The sequence below is a fragment of the Haliotis rubra genome, unplaced genomic scaffold (assembly GCF_003918875.1).
Source record: "Haliotis rubra isolate DU_JTF1 unplaced genomic scaffold, ASM391887v1 Scf1227, whole genome shotgun sequence".
NCBI lineage: Eukaryota > Metazoa > Mollusca > Gastropoda > Lepetellida > Haliotidae > Haliotis > Haliotis rubra.
In genome coordinates, this window is record NW_025765145.1 from 118915 (window position 1) to 139978 (window position 21064).

The 21064-nt window shown below is 40.8% G+C and overlaps 2 protein-coding genes across 2 annotated transcripts in view; one reads left to right on the forward strand and one right to left on the reverse strand.

Moving 5' to 3' along the window:
- The first annotated feature begins 4792 nt into the window (after positions 1-4792).
- On the forward strand, positions 4793-16705 carry LOC124266010 (ultra-long-chain fatty acid omega-hydroxylase-like). The gene is made up of 12 exons (XM_046700826.1): positions 4793-4968; positions 5848-5996; positions 6443-6634; positions 8308-8443; positions 9640-9702; positions 10130-10253; positions 11254-11374; positions 12772-12901; positions 14074-14186; positions 14635-14800; positions 15270-15335; positions 16197-16705. The coding sequence occupies exons 1-12, from the start codon at positions 4952-4954 to the stop codon at positions 16312-16314; spliced, it is 1395 nt and encodes a 464-aa protein (XP_046556782.1). The 5' UTR covers positions 4793-4951; the 3' UTR covers positions 16315-16705.
- Positions 16706-17802: 1097 nt separating this feature from the next.
- Positions 17803-21064, reverse strand: part of LOC124266011 — a 34173-nt gene continuing 30911 nt past the window's right edge. The window contains exon 19 of the mRNA XM_046700827.1: positions 17803-20822. Coding sequence (XP_046556783.1) covers positions 20656-20822 — 167 coding nt within the window. The 3' untranslated portion in view covers positions 17803-20655. The remainder of the gene's footprint in view (positions 20823-21064) is intronic.

Genomic DNA, 21064 nt, shown 5'->3' on the forward strand with positions numbered 1-21064 from the left:
CATGCTAAAACTGTCATGACATCGTCAATAACATGACACTCATGCTAACACTGTCAAGACATCGTCTATAACATGACGCTCATGCTAACACATTCAAGACAGCGTTATTAACATGACTCTCGCATGCTTACACTGTCAAGACATCATCAATAACATGACACTCATGCTAACACTGTCAAGACATCGTCAATAACATGACATTCATGCTACACACATTCAAGAAATCGTCAATAACATGACACTCATGCTAACACTGTCAGGACATCATCAATAACATGACACTCATGCTAACACTGTCAAGACATCATCAATAACACGACATTCATGCTAACACTGTCAAGACACCGTCAATAACATGACATTCATGATAACACAGTCAGGACATCGTCAATAACATGACATTCATGCTAACACTGTCAAGACATCGTCAATAACATGACACTCATGCTAACACTGTCAAGACATCGTCAATAACATGACTCTCATGCTAACACTGTCAAGACATCGTCAATAACATGACGCTCATGCTAACACTGTCAACACATCGTCAATAATAGACATCTGTCAAGACATCGTCAATAACATGACTCATGCTAACACTGTCAAGACATCGTCAATAACATGACACTCATGCTAACACTGTCAAGACATCGTCAATAACATGACTCTCATGCTAACACTGTCAAGACATCGTCAATAACATGACTCATGCTAACACTGTCAAGACATCGTCAATAACATGACGCTCATGCTAACACTGTCAAGACATCGTCAATAACATGACTCTCATGCTAACACAGTCAAGACATCGTCAATAACATGACTCTCATGCTAACACTGTCAAGACATCGTCAATAACATGACATTCATGATAACACTGTCAAGACATCGTCAATAACATGACTCTCATGCTAACACTGTCAAGACATCGTCAATAACATGACTCATGCTAACACTGTCAAGACATCGTCAATAACATGACACTCATGCTAACACTGTCAAGACATCGTCAATAACATGACGCTCTTGCTAACACTGTCAAGACATCGTCAATATAACATGACACTCATATTGTAGCTGCAACAATGTATTTAATGTCATATGAGTGAGTGAGTGAGTGAGTGAGTGAGTTCAGTTTTACTCTGTTTTGGCAATATTCCAGCAATATTACAGTGGGGAAACCAGAAAAGGGCTTCACACATTTTGCCTATGTGGAGTATTGAACCTGGTCTTTCGTGTGACTAGCGAACGCTTTTACCACTAGGCTACCCCACCGCGCTTAGTGTCATGAATTCGAGCCATCTGTATCTTTGTATTATGTATTTGATGTTTATAAAATACATTTATGTATAGTTAAAGATACATTTATGACATACATTTCTTCATTCTTCATGCTGAGCGCCAGGCAAGGTATCAACAAGTATCCATGATGCTGCCATGGGATCCAACCATGGACCTACCACTCTCCTGAAGGTGGCCCTGTCCACTAGACTATGGAGGCTGTCTACAGTATGAGTTACCAGATGGTCTACACATGTACCTATTGTTCAGATCTTCATACTTCATCGCAGGGCCAACCCGTGAAGATCCGGGTTAGAATATTGATCTTCAGTAACCCATGCTTGTCGTAAGAGGCGACTAGCGGGATCGGGTGGTCAGGCTTGCTGACTTGGTTGACACATGTCATCAGTTCCCAAGTGCGTAGATCGATGCTCAAGCTGTTGTTCCCTGGAGTGTCGGGTCCAGACTCGATTATTTACAGACCGCCGCCATATAGCTGGAATATTGCTGAGTGCGGCGTAAAACTAAACTCACTCACTCATTCACTGATTACAGGGTCTGACCGATGGTCATCCAAATCATCACAATAATAGTCAGTGACTCACCTCGGGTGTGAACTCATCACCACTGTTTGTTTGATCAGCACTCTAGCAGCTGGTGAGTCAATACTGAAGTATATAACTTCAGGGATAAGAACTTGTTTATTATATAGAGGGACGTTTTGGCGTAGATTCTTACACCGTTATCAAGCTAAATGCTATACACTTTTATCAACTTTGAAAACAGTGTAAGAATCTACACTGAAATGTCGCTTTGTGCAGTAAGCATGAGTGAGTGAGTAAGTTTGGTTTTATGCCACTTTTAGCAATATTCCAGCAATATCACGGCGGGGACACCAAAAAATAGGCTTCACACATTGAACCCATGTGGGGAATCGAACCCGGGTCTTCGGATTGACAAGCGAACGCTTTAACCACTAGGCTAACACTAACACACACACACACACACACACACCATCTCCCATTTTGCAAGAAGTTGTCTATAAAGTTGTTTGCTTCATCATCACTACTGTTATTTGAAAAACTAATGTAACGTCATCGCAATATCATAGTCAATAACATCAGATATGTCACCGCGTAAATAAATGTAGAAATTATAATACAGTAGAGCATCCGTTCACTTTTGATCATTTATTTCCGTTGGCATTTTAATTAAAGTATGGGTATATTCATATAAATATCTTTGATTAAGTTTATGGTTGTTCCCGCTACAGTAAAGTGATAATAAATTAAACAATAAACTAATTTGTGTATGAAAAAGACTGAAGGCTCCAGATGTTGTCAACGCATGACATGGGAGGCCGGCTGTTCATTTGTTGTCTACTCTCAATAAGCTTACATTAATTAAAGGACATGTCATAGAGTGTCTGATTAAAATATACAAATAGGATTATATGAAAGACATGCATGGACTGGGATATTCACATTCCAGCCTGACGTCATCCTCGATGTGCAAGGGCGTTATGTTATTATACAACTGTTACTAAGTTGGATTTGGGGCTTGGATGACAGGTTGTAGTTCTCTAAGAAGAGTTGTCTCCCGGGGACATGCTAGAAATCTATGGCCGGTTCAAGTCTCCCTGGGACATGCTAGAAATCTATGGTCGGTTCAAGTCTCCCTGGGACATGCTAGAAATCTATGGTCGGTTCAAGTCTCCCTGGGACATGCTAGAAATCTATGGTCGGTTCAAGTCTCCCTGGGACATGCTAGAAATCTATGGTCGGTTCAAGTCTCCCTGGGACATGCTAGAAATCTATGGTTGGTTCAAGTGTCCCTGGGACATGCTAGAAATCTATGGTCGGTTTAAGTCTCCCTGGCACATGCTAGAAATCTATGGTCGGTTCAAGTCTCCCTGGGACATGCGAGAAATCTATGGTCGGTTCAAGTCTCCCTGGCACATGCTAGAAATCTATGGTCGGTTCAAGTCTCCCTGGCACATGCTAGAAATCTATGGTCGGTTCAAGTCTCCCTGGCACATGCTAGAAATCTATGGTCGGTTCAAGTCTCCCTGGGACATGCTAGAAATCTATGGTCGGTTCAAGTCTCCCTGGCAAATGCTAGAAATCTATGGTCGGTTCAAGTCTCCCTGGGACATGCTAGAAATCTATGGTCGGTTCAAGTCTCCCTGGGACATGCGAGAAATCTATGGTCGGTTCAAGTCTCCCTGGCAAATGCTAGAAATCTATGGTCGGTTCAAACCGGTTCGCCTCTGATATGTTTGGAGGTTTGTTAACACCGGGGCTGGTGGTAAACTGGTAAACACCTGAAGCCTGCATAACCTCGGTATGTCCTTGAAGCTGACACCGTGATATATCGGCTGGTTGGTTGGTTTGTCGTTTTAGGCCGCACTCGGCACTATTCCAGCTATATGGCGGAGGTCTGTAATTATCGAGTCTGGACCAGACAATCCAGTGATCAACAGCATAAGCAACGATTTACGCAACTGGGAACCGATGACATGTGTCATCCAAGTCAGCGAGCCTGACCACCCGATCCCGTTAGTTGCCTCTTACGACGAGCATGGTTTCCTGAAGACCAATTCTAACCCGCATCTTCACGGGTTTCATATACTGGATAACTGTTCAAAGAAAGATTAAACCTAACTCACTCACTCACCCACTCTGAATCAGAACTAGGAAGCACAGAAATACATTCATCTTTACAAAATGCACTTACTTCCGAGAAAATCCTAACTGTAAGCAATCTGCAATAATAATTCAACCTATAGTCTGTTTGCGGTGAAAACGTACCGATGAATTTCACTTTAAACAAAAAAGTAAATCAAATAAAGTGAAATTAAGATTGCGAATCCTCATAATTTTACCTTGCCATTTGAAAATTTAAATCTCAGAACTTCACTCTACCTCACGATGTGATAGACACTTTCTTTTGGTCAGTAGTGTATATTTCAAGACATTTTCATGACAAAAAGCAATCGAATAAGTAAGGAGGGGATCGGTAGGTCAGACTCGCTGACTTGGTTGACACATGTCATCGTATCCCAATTGCGTAGGTCGATGCTCATTATGTCAATCACTGAATTGTCTGATCCATACTCGATTTTCTACAAATCGCTGTTATATAGCTTGAATATTGCTGAGTGTGGCGTTAAACAAACAAACAAACCTGACTTTAGGCTTCACCGTGACATCAAGAACCACACTGAGACAGTTTTGTGACACACGACCATTCATTACATGCCATGCTGTTTTAGTTAGAAGCGTGTATTGATTACAGTTTAAGTAAACTGTAGTGTTCAGCATATATTGCATTCTGTCAATTAAGTACAAGAATCCCAGTTTTGCGCCCGGTGACGTCCAAATGTTAACAACGTTATAACAGACTCTGCGTGACCGCCAACAGTTGTACGTGACAGACACATTGATTCACACATACGCTGAGACAGCCGAGTTTTGTCATTCTGGTGTATCCCACTGGATCTGTGTGACGTGCCTAGTGATGTTCAACACCGATCTATGTGCGTGGCATATAGTGCTAGGGATAGCAGTCGGATACGTTCTGCTTAAATGTGTATGGGCATGTGTACGGTTGTGGAAATTACGACAGCTATTTCATCGCTGTCCAGGGGAGGGAGACTACAGCTACATATATGGCAATCTTCACAAGGTTTGTTAGTTTGTTGTTTTACGCCGCACGTAACAATATCCCAGCTGTACCAGAGCTGTTCATCTGAACCATCAACCCAGTGCAGCGACCTACGCTGTTGAATAGCATTAATATCAACCACGTCAGCAAACCTGACAATCTGGTGCAGTCCCTTCTCATGACTGCAGGGATTGCCGGAAACCTATTCACATGTCTTGTTTGTTGTTTAACGCCGCAATCGGCAGTATTCAAGGTTTGTGACAGCGGTCTATATGATGTCATACCGAGTCTGGACCATACAATCTAGTGATTGATGATGCGAGCATCGATCTACACAATCGATGGCATACGGTGGCATGTATCAACAGTCAGCGAGACTGACCACCCGATCTCGTTCCTGAAGACCAAGTCTAACCCGGATCATCACGGGCTCAGATATCTTTGATTTTATGATTACTAGACTACTAGTAAAACGGAGCGCTATTTTGCCAATGAGGTATTTCATGACACAAGACCGCCTGCAACCTGATTACAAAATACTAGCTACATAACGAAAACAAGTTTGCAAGATATAAGTTTATGAGTTATATCTCAAAGATTACAATACAGATTCCCAAATACTGCTAAATATGTTTAATATGTGTTTCGGAACAGGTTCTAAAATTTCTAAATAACATTAAATCATGTACTCGCGCACAGTGTTATTTAACCATTTATCATTTACACAAGCATTCGGTGACTGCAAATTAGCCAGTATTTGCCGAATGAATAAAGATGAACGGGCTGGTAATGTCAAATGTTTCAGTGCTCCAGTATCTTGTGTACTAAGTGTAATTTAGTATTCAAACATTATGTATTGCCGCACACGTTTTCCTGAAGTTTTGTATTAATTCCATGTAGTATCCGGGTCCAAACGAAGAAGGAATTGCCTACAACCTGGACCTCGTCAAAAGGTTCCCCCCTGTTTGTGCGGGTGTGGACAGGCTCCCTCCTGCCCTTCATCGTTGTCCATCATCCGGACACGGTCAAACGTATCCTCAGGTCTTCAGGTAACTGTATCATTAATGTTAGAGTGAGTGAGTGAGTTTAGTTTTACGCCGCACTCAGCAATATTCCAGCTATATGGCGGCGGTCTGTAAATAATAGAGTCTGGACCAGACAATCCAGGGATCAACAGCATGAACATCGATCTAGTCAACTGGGATTCGATGACATGTCAGCGAGCCTGACCACCTGATCCCGTTAGTCGTCGCTAACGACATGGTTTGCTGAAGACCAATTCTAACCCGGATCTCTACGGGTGTTATCTTCAGAGCGATGTGCCCAACAGAGAGAAACTAAGTTTTTTAGGCTGACAATTTCGTTTTAACCAGCAAACTTTAAAAAAAAAAAAATAATCAAACATTTAATCAATTTCGAAAGAATCCCAACCAACCGGAGTCTGACCGTTATCCTTAATCAAACCTATGTATGATGTTCTACATGCTCTCAACAGAACCGAAGCCTCACAGCCGCTACATCTCGATGCCGATGGAGATGGGGATGCCGTGGCTAGGAATGGGGCTGCTGTTTTCTAACGGGATAAGATGGGAGCGGACTCGGCGCCTGCTGACACCCGCGTTTCATTTCCTCGTCTTACGTCAGTATATGAAAGTCTACAATGAAGCGGCCGATGTGTTGTTGGCAAGTACTGTGATAATACCCCCAACACACGTGATTTAGCCAAGCAGTTGCACAATAGAATGAGTAGTAATTCACATTGGCGGGGTAGTCCAGTGGTTAAAGCGTTCGCTCGTCACACCGAAGACTGGGTTCGATTCCCCACATGGGTACAATGTGTGAAGCCCATTTCTGGTGTCCCCCTACCGTGATATTGCTGGAATATTGATAAAGGCGGCGTGAAACTATACTCAGACACATATACCCACCTGGACTGATATTTAGACCAAATTCATACCCCTGACCCCAATGTCACCACTGATTAAAACAAATGACGTTGCCATTTTATTCAACGAAATATCTTGGATTTCAAAATGGCCGCCATTTGCTCATAGTCTATCGGCGATATTTCAGAATGTGACTTTATTTGATATTATGACATAATGCATGATACATATCAAATGAAAACTTGCTTGTGATATACAAAAGTCACATAAATCTAAATTATCACTTATCATTCAAACCTGTTTCTAATATACGTGACTGAAGTAATCTGCACCTATTACTATACAGATGTTACCGTATCATACATATCATAGCAACTACATCAGTGCGGGGCGGGCATACTGTTTATGAATTAGTAATCACTACATCATTGAATTGTACATAGTGTTTTCTGAAGATATACATAATTGGTAAAGATGTTGATGATTCTGAGTCGGCAGATTCTGAGCCCAAGCAGAATGAGACAGTTATTGTCACCGTTCCAAGTTTCTGCGTTCACTGTACTGAAGTATTCTGAGAGAGTCAGTATTATCGGCTTGAGAAATGAATATACGGGAGGTAATACTGAAGTATTCTGAGAGAGTCAGTATTATCGGCTTGAGAAATGAATATACGGGAGGTAATACTGAAGTATTCTGAGAGAGTCAGTATTATCGGCTTGAGAAATGAATATACGGGAGGTAATACTGAAGTATTCTGAGAGAGTCAGTATTATCGGCTTGAGAAATGAATCTACGGGAGGTAATACTGAAGTATTCTGAGATGAGAGTCAGTATTATCGGCTTGAGAAATGAATATACGGAGGTATTAGTCAGTATTATCGGCGAGAAATGTACGGGAGGTAATCTGAAGTATTCTGAGAGAGTCAGTATTATCGGCTTGAGAAACTGAAGTATTCTGAGAGTCAGTATTATCGGCTTGAGAAATGAATATACGGGAGGTAATACTGAAGTATTCTGAGAGAGTCAGTATTATCGGCTTGAGAAATGAATATACGGGAGGTAATACTGAAGTATTCTGAGAGAGTCAGTATTATCGGCTTGAGAAATGAATCTACGGGAGGTAATACTGAAGGTGAAATACTCTCGATAGTCGAGGATGGATTTAGCCGTGATGTTCTTTTCGGTGGGGGGTGGGTGTTAGCCTAGTGGTTAAAGCGTTTGCCCGTCACGCCGAAGACCCGGGTTCGATTCCCAACATGGGTACCATGTGTGAAGCCCATATCTGGTGGCGCCCGCCGTCATATTGCAAAAGGCGGCGAAAACTAAACTCACTCACTCTTTTCGGTGTCTTCGTCAGCACCTGTAATCCCTCCTTGTGATATGAACACGTGGTTTGTGTTCATGGACCGGGCGATTTTTACGCTGTAATGTAGATAATACCGGTTTCTGAAACACTCACTCACTCACTTACTCGCTTACTCATTTCAGGATAGGCTGAACAGGTTAAGCCGGATGGGTGAACCCTTTGAGTGTTTCAGCACAGTTGGGCTCTACTCCCTCGACGTCCTTCTGCGGTGTGCCTTCTCACATCGGACCAACTGTCAAACAGAGTGAGCAACATGGAGTTATATCGCCAAACACGGGTTTGCATACACCATCAACCGTGAATACACACGGCCGTTCAGATCACATCACACAAACGATACTGCCTGGATAGATTACTACGCGAGTTGCTGTCAGATACCATCTATCTTACAATGAGTTGTTTCAAAGTTAGATGCGTTTAGGAACAACGGGTTTCTAAGATATGACAGTAATGATTGCAGTAATCTGTGTCTTTAAATCGCATCATTGAAGCATCGATGATAAATTACAATAAGAAAAGTAGTCCGTCATAATCTGACCTAAGGTCGTAACCATGGAGTAGCCAATCACGTACCTGTAATACGATCTCACACAAATACAAGGTGCATTAATTAAGCACCATCCACAAGTACGAAACCAGTTGTTTTATATGCTTTGGAAACCAAAGTTCACGTATTTAAATGGTAATTATAATATGTTTTCCTCTGGTTAATACAAAAACAAAATTTATTGTGACATTTTCTAACAATTTACTTGCCATCTGAGATGAATACAAAAATATCTACAAATGCCGGAAAGCATGGTCACCATCATTGTGCAACCAATGCGATTGTTAAACAGCTCTCCAATGTTATGGATGTATGAACCACTAACATCTGCCAGTCTCCTTCAATCTCATACTGGCAATCAAGCGTTGAATTCTCAGCATCGGGGTCCTCTGCCATTTCTTATGGCGTGCATGCGTCAATTCCTGCATATTTTGAACTGGATGATCTCTAGCACAAACTTGGCGTCCTAGATAGTCTCAAAGATGTTAAATGGGGTTCAGATAGGGTCTTCTTGCGGGCCACTGGAATGTTTTGATGGCGTTGTCCTGCAAATGGGCGATGACAGCTCGAGTATGGTGAGGTCTAACGTTGTCATCCATGAATACCAGACGACTGGCAAGGGGGTGGTTGTCAAAATGTGGCACGACGGCAGTATCCAGTACTTCCAGTCGATAACGTGTGATCAGGTGATGTGCCTCGTTACGACGTCTCCATACGCGACAACCTCGCCAGAGTATTTCTACGTCATGGGTCATTAGTTACGTCTTGCCCAGATTCGACTATCAAGGTCACCGGTCTGCTTCGTTCTTCCGGGTCTTGGGCGATCCTTTACTTGACCGCTGGCCACGTGCTTCCTCACAAGTCCACTAATATCTTGTGAACGTTTGTTCCAGGGAAAGGCACCCGTATGTACAAGCCGTGAAGGAGATGATCCGACTGTGGGGTGATCGTGCCTTGTGTGTATTGATTTGTACTTTTTTTCCCGTTAATGCACTGTATCACATTATGCATGACCACATGTTGGCGATGTTGCATAAATATGTTAAGTGCCAGCAGCGTTACAAAATCCTTTCAATATTCTCATAAATGGTTTTTTAAAAATATTTAATGAGATAAAACATTTACCCTGGAAATTATTATATACATGTCCTTTCGCGTCAGTCAGACCACATTACACAGCCACACTATGGAATGGCCGAAGATTTCTCTACATGTCAACGCAGCTCTTTCTGAGCAAAGATCCAGTTGTCATATAGGATGACATGCGATCAGCCTAGACACAAGGACCATCATCCTGTCCTACAACCGGCATAGGTTGATCTGGTCCTATTCTAAAACGTTAAAGAGCACCACACCTAAAGTCAACATCTATAACGTCCACAGCAACCCCCTGCTGTACCTCGACATCGTCTACTACAGGACCAGCAACGGGAAACAGTTCCTAAGACACTGCAGATATGTGCACCGAGTAGCCGAGGATATTGTACAGAAAAGGGCAGCAGTTGTGGTGAGTACAATCCAAGACAACGTTATCCCTTAGTATGGACTTTATCTCTTAGTATCGACTATACTTTAAAAAGAGTCAGTCTTCCTTTGGAATGGGCAGTAGATTTGTTGCGTGGCAACTCGCGACGCACAGCCACTCTGAAATCAGTTATGAGGGATTGTTCCATATTGTGAATTTTTCATGACAGATTAATTATGACGGAATGACAAAATAGATATTTCTTGACATTGTTTAGTAGTGTCTCTGTCTATGGGGGGCGGTGGGGTAGCCTAGTGGTTAAAGCGTTCGCTCGTCACGAACGGGTTCGACTCCCCACATTGGCACAATGTGTGAAGACCATTTCTGGTGTCCACCGCCGTGATATTGCTGGAATATTGCTAGAAGTGGTGTAAACCTAAAGTCACTCACTCACTGTCTATGGGTGTACTTTAGTCATTGCTGCTGAGCCGCCACCTGCATAGAGTTCAACTCCAATTTACCGAATATTATTAAGTGCGACGCATCAGTGTGTGTTTCATGCACTGTGACAAACTGGTAGTCTGTCTGATGTCTGAGGGTCTATCTGATTCTGAACTATGCCACTGACGAGAAGTTATGTTTCTTACACGCGTTGACCCGTGAAGATCCAGGTTAGAATTGGTCTTCAGAACCCATGCGTGTCGTAGGCTATTAACGGGATCGGGTGGACAGGCTCGCTGACTTGGTTGACACATGTCATATCCTAATTGTGTAGATCGATGCTAATGCTGTAGATCACTAGATTGTCTGGTCCAGACTCGAATATTTACAGACCGATGTCATGTAGCTGGAATATTGCTTAGCGCGGCGTTAAACAACCAAACCAAATCTTCCACGCGCTGCGAATGTGTTGGCCACGCGTGTTCCATAAGTAGAGCACATTAGTCAGACGCGATGTTTCCGGGATGGCACAGTGGCGGTGGGTTGCATCAAGCGTTACTCATGAGTGGATAGAGAGTAGACTTTCAGCCTTCTCCTGCAGGGTGTACAAACAAAACGGAAACACGACTTCATGGACATCTTGCTGATGGCGAGGGATCAACACGGAAACGGACTCACATTTCGGGAGATACGGAATGAAGTAGACACGTTCTTGTTTGCAGGTAAATACCACACAGTTCATCTAGTCAACGTCGCATGAAGTTTTATTACCGTTAATATTTCGTATTCATGTTTCTTACCATTGACAATGCATACGAATGTTTGTTACCAAGGATAATATAAACGCATGTTTGTTGCAAGGAAAGGATATCCGAATGGTATCTATAGTAACCAACATTTTTGTGAAATATGCTCGGTGACAAATATCCTAATATTCCTTTGGAGTATCCAAGGTTACACACATTCCAAGGTACATTCCAGTATACAGGTGAAATACCAGTGGTAAGAAACATTCCGGTGAAGCATTTGTTGTTTTGAGAGACATTTTAGAAGTTGTTAATCAACTGAAGGCACCGTCACCAAGCAAGTGATGCATTTTCGATAACAAATATTTGTGTGAAGTATCAGCTGTAAGCCATATTCATTTGAAATATATACACAAACATATCTATGTTCACAAACAAACATATAAAATGAACTATCCTTGGTAACAAACACATATGAAGTATCAATGATACTAAACTTTACATGAAATATCCTTGGTAACACACATTCAGATTGGGCACCCATTGTAACAAACATTCATGCGAAGTAAATGATAAATAAAATTAAGTGCATTATCGTTCGTTACAATGTGTGGGTTGGTATGTAACCATTGGCCAATATCATATTCTCAGCCACTTATTAAAACGCGAATGTTTTCAAGAGTTTCCACTATACCAACCCCCACACAACACCAGACATGAGTAAATATACGAGGAGTTTATTACACAGGCACGGGATGATATTTTACATAATCAGTCAATAATAGAATTATTAATTTACAATTGATTATTAGAGCATGTTAACAATGCAATCAGCTCTCAAAGTACATAAACATCACATGTAGATTCGTTACACACGAAACATTCTACATTAATCACGATATGATATAATAATAAATGTGAATTTATAATGCGCCTTTTCCATGTACAAGGCACATGCTCAAAGCGCTAACACATTATTAGAGCCTGCTGCCTGTGAGGCGCTTGAAGGTTAATAGTCACATGACTTATCCCACCGGGTACCCATTTTCTGCTGGGCGAACTGAGGCAATTTTGTATCACTTGTGCTTCATTGTGGGGCAGGACTGAAGTCCTAGAAACTCTCAGGAGTCAAGCTGTCACACACAAATAAGTCGGTGATATAAGTCGTGAGACTATTAACCTTCTAGCTCCTAACAAGCAGCTTGGGTTACCCGGGGTAATAATTATCAGATTGTGCGCTTTGAGCAGGATGTCTAACCTGGAAAAGGAGCGTTATAAATATTCTCCTCACCTCACTTACAGTCAGCAATGTTTGGTCAGCAACACCAAGTTCCTTGTCGTCGTTGTCAATGATGTTGTTGTTTCTGTGTAAGGTCACGACACCACCACCAGCGGGATTAGTTGGCTTCTGTACCATCTGGCCAAGTACCCGGATCACCAGTCACGTGTTCAACAGGAGATCGATACAGTCCTGACTGGACAATCCCTGGATTATATTGAGTGGTATATCTCATCATATTTACAGATTCTTCCACAGTTCACAAAACCATGTATCGCAACATGGTTGTTTGACTTGTATAACCAAATTACGTAACGCATGACAAAAACACCTCGATTTGTTTACAAACAACATCGTACAGCTGTAATGCTGCTGGAAACAATTGTGTGGCTTGTCATGGTCTTGCCAAAAGGGCACCACATGCCTTATCCTAAACATGGGCATGATGCAACTCTGCACCTTGCAAAAATTAGGGCAGATAACTCATGTTCATATGGTAGTACTCGCATGGTGGACCTTGGAAACCACTAAATATAATTATCTGGAAAAAGCATGATATGTCACTATTTTACCCCGACCCGTTCAAATATATACTCATATAAAGTCACAATTGTACATCGACTCTGATTTTAAAGCAGAGATTACTTATGGATGTGGAAAGGGCTTTGTCGCTTCTATTGTAAAATCACAGACTCCTAAATATTGAAAATGCTAAGGCTTGCAAACATCGCTCAAATAGTTAACTGGAAACTGGGTTTTTTTCGAATGCAAATTTAGTTATCTAAAGGTATAGGTACATGCTGACAATGGTATGACAATGCTATGACAGGTGTGCACCTGCAGATGGTCACCTACTAATGATGTAGGTGTACAGAATGACATCCAGTGAAGCGTCCTCGTCGGTTTATATGGTGCAGGTCAATTTGTCGAACACAGGGTCACCCTTGCCTCATACTATGCTTTAGCTCGTTGCTTCCAAGTGTTGTCTAAAGGAGCGCGGGCGGTAGGGTAGCCTAGTGGTTAAAACGTTCGGTCGTCACGCCGAAGACCCGGGTTCGATTCCCCACATGGCTAAAATGTGTGAAGCCCATTTCTGGTGTCCCCCGCCTTGATATTGCTGGAATATTGCTAAACGTTGCGTGAAACTAAACTCACTCACTCACTAGATGAGTTGCCCAGCCGCCTGAGGCAAAGCAACTCGAAAAACAAACATGATCGTGGATTCAACTTCAGGTTCGCCCCGACTTTGTTTCTAAGTTTGTGGATTTCACCTAAGTGGAAAATGTCTGAGACCTGGATAACTTCTGGTATTCCTTCATCATTTAACTGACATACCCTCATATAACTGGAATATTGTTGAAAGCAGTGTTGAACCCAACTAACTGATCTGTTGTAGGGAGCACCTGCCCCAGCTGGTCCACCTGACACTGTGTGTGAAGGAATCGCTCCGCCTGTGTCCCCCAGTACCGCTCATACAGAGACAGCTCACCAAGGCCATGGACATCCAGGGTGGGTAGTGTGGCCAGAACACAATATAGGTCTCTGCACCATGTACACATCTACAGCTACCCCTCAAAACCGAGTACCTGAATAGGCCTATATGGGCTTATGAGAAGGAAATCCATGATTTGGAAACAGAGGGTTCATGTTATACGGGGCGGTGGGGTAGCCTATTGGTTCAAAACATTGTGTTCCACGGGATTTAGAAGTTGAAATCCATTTACTCTCTTTCTTATTTCTTGCTGTAGTTTAGAGACATCAGTCAATCGGTTTGGACATGGGATTCCCATCAGAAACGGTGCACAATATGATTTCTATGACACTCAAATCGCCAAGACAATGTTCCCGACTTTCGAATCCCAACTGACTCAACCTGTAAGACGACTTTGATGACTCTGGAATCCCCAACAGACGTTAACCCACAATCATGTTTAGGCCTCATATTATATACTTCCAGGTACCCAGTTCCCTGTGGGCACAATAATGACTGTTAACATTCACAGCCTTGGTCTGAACCCCCATGTCTGGCCCGACCCCCAGGAATACCAACCTGAACGGTTCCTACCGGAGAACACCAGAACCATGGACCCTTTTGCCTTTGTCCCTTTCTCCGCTGGTCCAAGGTGAGTACACAGGCCCTCGTGTCTTTGCGAGAATTAAGATTATTTTGTATATTTTTATATCACCCTGGCTCGAAATGCTTCACAGTACAATACAGCATGACCAGTATTTTGAGTCGAGGGTCATCTGATTTTGTTTTTTAATCTTTAATCCTCGTAAAGACACGAGGGCCTGTAGGTGGGTGTAGCACTTTTATGTGAGTATTGTGTCAAACTCACAATCCAATACGTGTTCTAAGCCTGGAACTGTGTTTTCACCATCAACAGTTTTCCTTTCCTGTAATTACCCAACCGGAGATTCATGTTGTTCAACAGGTAAGTTCCAGCTATGTCACGCCAAAGTCCTTGGTTCAGTTCCCCACATGGGTACAATGTGTGAAGTCCATTGTTGCATTCCACACCATTATTAGGCTGGAACATTGCAAAATGCTTTAACTGATGCTGTAGTGAGTGTCGTTTCCACTGATTTCAGAAACTGTATTGGGCAGAACTTTGCCCTGAACGTGATGAAGGTCATCGTGTCAAGGATACTACACAGGTGAAAACAATATTTATGTTCCAAATTTCAACTTTGTTATTTTTCTTTTAACTCTCACATAAAAAAACATTTAAAGGATAACCTACAAGGAATGATACATTTTGTGTTTGGAGTGATGAATGAATATTTCTTCATGCAGTACGGAAATCCTGAATGCCCAATTGTGAGCAGGTTATAATATTTGTAGTGCCACAAGTTATTCTGATTTTGATTTGATCTTAGACCAAGGACTCACAATCGTCGTGGCACAATGCCAAGTGGTTGGTGTCATGTTTGTATATTTGTAATACCGTGACATCCAGATACAAGGTGCATTGCAAACACTTACAACACAAACGCTCTTAATCTTTTACTCAACCAGTCTTTTGACTGCCGTTTGACCATGTCCAGTTGTATGTGTGTTTAACCACTGATTTGGGCAGCTCAATATTTTAGTGTGAGGCCCCGTGAAGAACAAATCTTTTATGATTATGTAGCATCAAATAATGTACGCATCAGATATTTAATTCAAGTTTCTTATCTGTTAAATGTGAAGTCAAAAATAACTTAATTTCACCTTTACGGAAGAGGGTGATGGGCTAGCCTAGTTCACTCGTCACTCCCGAGTTCGATTTTATACAGATGTACAATATGTGAATCCCATTTCTGGCGTCCCCTGCTGTGATATTGCTGGAATATTGCCAAAAGCGGAGTAAAACCATACTCACTCACTCACTTACCTTCACTGAAGAAAATATTACAAAGATCAGGTGAACTACTTAACCTCAGCCTTAATTGAAATACTTCCCAGGGAGTTGAGAGAAATTGCAATGCACAAGTTTGTTGGCTGTGACAATGATATCATTCTGACTTCTGCCACAGGTACACATTAACTTTGGACCCTTCACACACAGTGAGGAGATGGACCCATATCACCATGACAACAGAGACAGGAATAAAGATATTTGCCACACCACGATCAACAACCCATGTTACATAATTACATATACAAACCTTCCATTACATATCAAGTCTATGTCTCGACTGGAATAGTTTCTACCTGTCCCAAGCTTGAAGTGGTGTGTACCTTAGTTATTGCTAGCAATGATGACTAACGAAATAATAAATTAAGCATTAGACAGGTACCCCCATACTGCCAAAGTGTATGAGCGCAAAATACGAAGTTTTACCTGATTTTATCATTGTTATTCAGCCAATGACCATGTTTGACAGTCATAGATATTCAGGATAATAAAGAGTGAGATATAGCCTAGCAGTACATCAGTTGGTACCTCAACTTCAACAGCATTGATACCCCATTTTACAGACTTTAGACTCGTGAAGATCCGGGTAAGAATTGGTCTTCAGTAACTCATGCTTGTCGTAAGAGACTAACGGGATCGGGTGGTCAGGCTCGCTGACGTGGTTGACACATGTCATAGTATCCCAGTTGCATAGATTGGCGCTCATGCTGTTGATCAGTGGATTGTCTGGTCCAGATTCGATTATTCACAGACCACCGCCATATAGCTGGAATATTGCTGAGTGCAGCGATAGACAACCAACCAACCAATAGACTTTAGAAAACATGTTTTAGATCCATAATGACAGTATATTTTACCATTCTGTGTTAATTCTCCACCTATCTGATCATCTAAAAACTGCTGCCGTACAGCAGGGCAGGATTCATCAAATTTTAATAGGTACACGTGGATTTTCATTCCATCCGTTAGCCCATTCTTCCTGAAATCAGACCGCAGGCAATGCTACTTGAAATGCTATTGTCATCCATCTGGACCTTAACATAATACAATAAATGGCATATGCTAAAATATGAAAAACGACTTTCAATTCATTTTGGAGTTATAAAATGAAACCGTATTTTACCACTGAATGGTTGTTATATATTGCTGACTGTCAGATCAGTTTTATAATTTACAATTACACGGATGTACTATTTAGTATACAACATCTTATTTGTGCAACAATGAAGACAAGTTTATACACTCAAGATTGAACCCAGCCTTAATTTTCAGGCAATGCATACTGTCCGACAATCACTGAACCTTGTGGTTCATCCTTTACGGCAGAGGCTTGCTCTAGTATATTGGTATAAACCATCATTCACCTGATGCTCAGTTAATGACATTACAGGTACAATCAGGTATAGTCATATGCTTAAATGCATTATGAACAGTCGTGTTTCAGGAATAAACACAATTTATTTGGTATCCACTCTTGTTTAAGGTTGAGTATCTGTGGAATGGTAAATGAACCCCAATGAGTACAAGATGATCCAAGTTGTGTATCAACCAATGAATTGCATTCACGTTCATGACATGCGTTTCATAGCCATTTGTTGGTTACCTGTTCAATAGTTCCACGTGGGTAGGGACTTTAATCATGAAACGGTGAGTGAGTGTGTGGGTTTGTTTTAACGCCGCCTTCCAGCAATATCATGGCGGGATACAGAACATAACTCAGTGTAGAAAATGTAAATGTTTATTGCAAAAGATATCTGATATTAGAAAAAATATCACAAAATGCTTTTATGGGCCTGCCATATTTCCATCAACAGAGAAACAACAAATAATCCAATACATCAAGAAATATATCAAGTATAACAAATGCTGTTTGTGGTTTTGATATCTGCTTAAACATCCTGGCTCAGACACTGAACTAACGTTGTGCTGCCATTAGCATAAAGATTTCACTATCAAAGGCCAAACTAAATTCTTTCCTTGTTTTACAGGTTTTTTTTGTAGCAATTATGACAAATTACAATAGAAATAAATAACAGATTGACGACATTAAAAAGAACATTATTCTAAACTACATGTAAATTTTCAAGATTTGAGTATTACATTTCTCAAACTATCAGTATTTTGCTCTCTTCTGAATATTTGTCTAATTTTGAAAATTTAATATCAGGCCAGACCAATTTTATTTCTTGTTTTACTGATCTGCCAGTCGTATTTTTCAAGAATAAGAAAAAAAATGAAAATAAATTGTCCCCGCTCGAAAAATAATATCCTAATGTTAAGATATATAGGAACAAGACTTCGACTACGCAAGACAGTTTGTTGGACACTAAAACATCGGTATCTTTTCTCAGAGACATTAAACTGAATTATCTAACAATATTTATGTTAGAAATTGAGTGCTTCAAACACCTGAGCGAGTGTGAACTTGAAAAACAATGCCTTTGAAAAACTCATGTGGGTTTTTGCTTTGACTGGTGATTTAAAAAAAAAAATCCATCCTGCCTTTAGGTTTTCTGATCACAAAAAATCTGTAAAACAAAAATAAAATTAGTCTGGTCTCAATTGTAACACAAAAACAAATGGTCTAGTCTGGCCTGAAGGATGATTTTCAAATGATAAAAGTGTTAAATTAAATTCAAACAACTTTGATTACAAATGTAAAACTTCTCAATCTAAATATACAAAATAGAGAGTAAATATTGAGTGACAACTTCGTCCCTATGACATGTATATCCTCCAGTGTAGGAGATGCAGTGAAGCCAGATCTCGGTTCATATCTGTATATTACGTCTTGATGCTGGACGGACGGAGATTCACAAGTTTAGTCCAAAATAATACAGAGTTTGTTTCATGGCACTGATCATATCAGTTCTTGCAGAAACAGGCTAGTTTCTGAGCAATATAATAACATCTAACAAAGCAAGTGAACATCTCATTTTCAAAAGTCAATTCCCAAGTACCAAATATACTGTTCAGTCTGAAGAACAAAGATATCATGTATATCCATTTCACTACATCTTCCCTGTTATGAATAAGATGTCATAATTTTAGACACTGAATTTATAAGGACGGTAGCTGTTGCTATTCAAGTACACTGCCTGTCAACTGTGAAGCATATGCAATGGAGAGATTAATATAAGGAAACACCATCACCTGAACAAACAATCTGCACAAGTTTCAATGAAAACAACTTAGTTCCATTTGCATGTTAACAACATTTGTCAAAGAAATAGATTATAGTCAGACACTGTAAAAATATATATCGGATTTTGCAAATAGCCAGAAAACTCAAATGAGATAGTCAAACACTTGACATTGTACAGGGTGTTGGGTCTGATTTCTGATTTTGAGTTAAAGTTAAAGATTATGCAATTTCCCAGTGTATCAAATACATGTCTCTTCATGTAATATTGACACAGGCTGACATACATAGATTTCATAAAGGTCTTCATTTTGTAACAATCCTCATCCAAGTACATTGGTTTCATCATGTACACCAGGGACCATATCTCTGGGTTAACTGATCAACATTGGTTCTTCTTTGAGAGGCATTTAGAAGTTGTAGAAGTAAAGGAGAAAACAAGGTATGGATGAACCACTTCTTTGTTAGTGAGAGCAACATTTCAGTGTAGGTTATATGCATGATAACGGTGTTAGAACCTTCACCAAAACGTTGCTCTCACAGTAATAAAGAAGTTGTTCATCCATATATTGTTATTCTTCCTTAACACTGGTTTTGATAAAAACTGGATTTCATGACTGCTTTTGTGATGCATTTGTGATTTCTCATACATTTGGTAACACAAAGTGAGATAACAAAAAATCGGTCAGCTTTTGATTTCAATACTAATATGTCTGTAACATATTCTGTCATATACTGAGGGAAACAAATAAGGGAACACCACTTCATGACAGTGATCCTGTATTTATTCTCAGATTTCCTCCCACAGCGCTATTCAAAGCTGTAGATGAGAACTGGAAAATATTAAAGGAACACTTGAATTTTCCTGTGTTCCTTTATTTGTTTCTCTCAGTATATATTTCATCTTGACAAGCTATTACAACAAACACCATGATGGGCAGACAATACCGTTTATGCAAGTAAACCAGGTGACTGAGCTTATATATTAATGAATTTCCCTTATCTTCAGATTACACTCATACATTTTCATTTCCCATTACCATACAAGTATCAAAAGTGATTCAGACATTTGTTAGACTATAAGATCTCAGTGTCAGATGGCTACCAGTTTTGATCAGCATCTGAAACAGATTCCGCTGGGCCGGCAGGGAAATCACATGAATGGATCATCGAAAACCACAGGCGACAGCAGGTGTTCGTGAAAATGTGCAAGTCTGTCCTGTTCCCTTGGCAACCATCACTCATAATGACCTATCTCTTCTTAAAGCCACAGCTGAGACATTTAGGGTTTCAGAGCTGTAGGTTGGATAATTAGCCCTTTATCAAGTAATAATTCCTGATAAAAATAAGTTAGTTTGAAGTGTGCAAATACATATTGTAATACTGAAAATGAAAACATAAACAAAAGAAAAGAAGGTGATAGTTCAATCGATCTCTAGGCCAATCCCTTGTCCGACTCTGCACCAGAGGAGGCGCTTGCTGGCCTCTTCTTGATCGACCCCATGGATGTCCTTGACCCAAAACTGTCCTTGACCTCCAGTTTGGGTTTGTTCGAAACTGTCGACTGATTGCCCAGGTCATCCGAATTCATCATCTGAAGTGCTGCAAACACACGCATCTTCATCATCTTTGTATCCAGAAACATACACATGATACAGAACTAAACCATGGCCATATTGTACAAGGGCATTGTAAACTGTGTCATGCAAGGAACATTATACAAGGGCATTGTAAAACTGTGTCATGCAAGGAACATATTGTACAAGGGCATTGTAAACTGTGACATGCAAGGAACACATTGTACAAGGGCATTGTAAACTGTGTCATGCAAGGAACATATTGTA